Source organism: Corvus brachyrhynchos, unplaced genomic scaffold, assembly GCF_000691975.1.
Source record: "Corvus brachyrhynchos isolate BGI_N302 unplaced genomic scaffold, ASM69197v1 scaffold193, whole genome shotgun sequence".
In the NCBI taxonomy this organism is placed as follows: domain Eukaryota; kingdom Metazoa; phylum Chordata; class Aves; order Passeriformes; family Corvidae; genus Corvus; species Corvus brachyrhynchos.
Window position 1 is genome coordinate 501,642 of NW_008237087.1, and position 2,722 is coordinate 504,363.

At 61.2% G+C, this 2,722-nt stretch overlaps 1 protein-coding gene across 2 annotated transcripts in view; it reads left to right on the forward strand.

Annotated features, from left to right (window-relative positions):
* KANSL2 (KAT8 regulatory NSL complex subunit 2) overlaps nt 1-2,642 on the forward strand; it is a 13,851-nt gene extending 11,209 nt beyond the window's left edge. Inside the window, exons 9-10 of one of the 2 annotated variants that reach the window (XM_017728704.1) lie at nt 1,268-1,453; nt 2,155-2,642. In XM_017728704.1, the coding sequence (XP_017584193.1) occupies nt 1,268-1,453; nt 2,155-2,283 (315 nt within the window). In that variant the 3' untranslated portion in view covers nt 2,284-2,642. The remainder of the gene's footprint in view (nt 1-1,267; nt 1,454-2,154) is intronic. The other variant, XM_008629447.2, reaches the window with a different exon arrangement.
* The last annotated feature ends 80 nt before the right edge of the window (nt 2,643-2,722 follow it).

A 2,722-nucleotide genomic window follows, 5' to 3' on the forward strand; every position in this document is an offset into this window, starting at 1 on the left:
GTAATGTGGAAGGTTTGGTGGCTGCTCCTTTGGAATGGCTGTGCTCATTGAAATCCTTTCAGGGGCCTCTTAGAAAGAGGATTTTTTTTCCCCCCCCATTTTCTCTCACATGAGGAAAAGACGAAGATTTTAATCCCCAGATTATTGTGGCATCCTGCATTGAAGCCAAGAGACTTCAAAGCCTCAGGAATGCATTTAGCCAAAAGCAAAGGCCCAGGATCTGTGGGAGCTGCTCCTCTGAGCGAGGTGTCCCCTCCGTGTTTGGATGCTCCCGAGATTGCCGAGCCCTGCTGTTGGAGGCAAAGCTGGGATGCGCTCTGGGGTTTGGTGATGGAGGAAGGATTCCAGCAGCAGGAGCCGCCTCAGATCAGATCCCAGCCCCTTTCTGTGCAAACAGGAGGTGGGATTTTTGGGTTAGGAAGGAAAAACAGGACTGTTTTCCCTCATCCTGTCCTTTGAGAGGGTTCTGAGCTCCCTCTGGAGCGCTGCGGATTTGTGGAAGCTGCTGGGGGGCATCTGTGTTGTGTCTCACGTCGTGCCAGGCTGGGGAAGTGCCACTCGTGAGTCACAGGAATCTCGCCCTTGTGTCAAACCCCCTTTGGAGCCAAAACAAATCCCAGCCTCTCCCCTCGTCAGGGAGAGGGCAGATGGAGGAGTCCTCAGAGCCTGTCCGTCCCCATCTGTGGTGTCAGGGCAAGCGGAGGAGGTGTGAGATCCTAGGAGAGGGTGGGGATGTTCCAGGTGTCCCCTGGAATGTTTGTGACAACCTGGAGAGCAGGGATTGATCTGGGGGTCCCCAGGAATGTGTGTGACATCCTGGAGAGCAGAGATTGCTCCAGGGGTCCCCAGGAATGTGTGTGACATCCTGGAGAGCAGGGATTGATCCGGGGGTCCCCAGGAATGTTTGTGACGTGCTGGATACAGGGGACTGCTCTGGGGGTCCCCAGAAGGGCCTGGTTAGACCCTATCGAAGCCATTCCAGGTGCTGGAGGGACATTTTGGGGACAACACATCACGCTGGGCTCCAGGTGGTGTGTCCCACACCTTGTCCTCAGCAGTGTTAGCCAGGATCACGGCATTCCAGAGGGAGGAGGAGGAGGAGGAGGGGGTTCCTGGGGTGTGTTCCTGGCTGCTGGCCAGGGGTCCCAGGGGCATGGCACCCACTCCTCCTCCTCCCTTGCCCTTCTCCTCCATTTCCTGCTGCTTCAGAGGACTGGAGTCTCCTCAGACCCCTCCTCATGAGCTGCTGCGCTGTTTTCCCTGCCAGGACCTGGACGTGGTGGGTGATGGGATGCAGTGCCCCCCTTCCCCTCTGCTCTTTGACCCTTCTGTGACCCTCGATCCATCCCTGCGGGACATGGCCGAGGCTCCCATCGACATCCTGGCACTGGAGGAGACAGACAGGGGCAGCTCCTCCACTCCGCTCATCCCTCCGGCCGAGCTGCCCGCGCAGGTATGGCCGGGTGGGACCCATCACCCACCCCGGGATGGGTTTTTCCCAGCAGGAGACCCCGCCCTTCTTCCCACCAGGAGGGGCTCCTCTTCCACCCCGCAGCTCCAGAGCCTGGGTGTGCCCGTGGTCTGGATGGCATTAGGAGTGCCGGGGTGGGGGTGGCAGCCAGAGCCTGGCCCCCGAGCTGGCTCCGTGGGTGGCTCAGTGCCACGCTTGTCCTGGGTGGGGATGTCTGGGACACTGGGGGTGTCTGGCCAGGGGGGTTGCCTGCTGTTGGAACCTCTTAATCCCAGCTGGGGGTTTTTAGGGGAGTTGTTTCCCAGGCCAGGGGTTCTCCATTCTTCCTTGGAGTCTTACTTTTCACTGGAATAACTGAAACTTGCTCCTGTCCTCCTGCCTGGAGCCTGGGGCTTCTTTGGGATTTCCCCACAGAGTGTCCTCTTTGGTGATGTCACCCACCTCCCTGTCCTGCCTCCTCTGTCATGAGAGCCGAGTTTTGGGGTGGGGGGGACCCCAGCCCAGGCTCTGACTGAAGACCCCCGGTTTGCTGTAGCCGTTGGTTTCAAGCAGGAGCCCACAGGAAGCGTCTCCCGGTCTGTTGGTGCTCCCATCCCATGGAACAGCCAATTCGTGTGGGAGCGACACTGTCCCCAGCTGTGTCCCACCACAGCCAACACACACCGTCCCTGTCCTGTCCCCAGCAGGGTCACCTCCCGTACCAGCCGGGGCCCCGGCATGACCAGCAGCAGCAGCCACAGGAAACAGCCTCGTCCACCCCGGCCCGGGGAGCAGCTGCCAACGGGAGCCTGGAGCCAGGGGCCGTGAGCTGAGCCTGGCAGCTCCGGGGTCTCCACACCCGGGGGACCCCCAGTGTGGGATATGGGGGGGACTCGGGTGCTGGAGTCCTGCTCCCGTGCCAGGATGAGCTGCAGCTCCGGCTCCTCCACTGGTTCCTGGAGCCACAGGGACCCCTGAAACCCCAGTGTGGGGTCTCCAGACCCTCCCCTCCTCTCTGGGGATGGAGCAGCCGCAGAAGACCTGGAGAAGAGGGGGAGAAACCACGGAAGTTCTGGGATCCTTTGCCACGCCCTGATGTGCCCCGGGGGGGGGTGACGTGGCCCTGTAACGTTTTGAGGGGACAGAGGTTCCTTCCCACGGGGTCCCCCACAATAAAGTGACGGAGGTGGGCGCTCGGTGTCCCTGTGTCTGTGCATCAGCCGGTGGATGGGCGGGGGGATGTCCGGGGGGGCCCTGGGGGCTGTGGCCCCT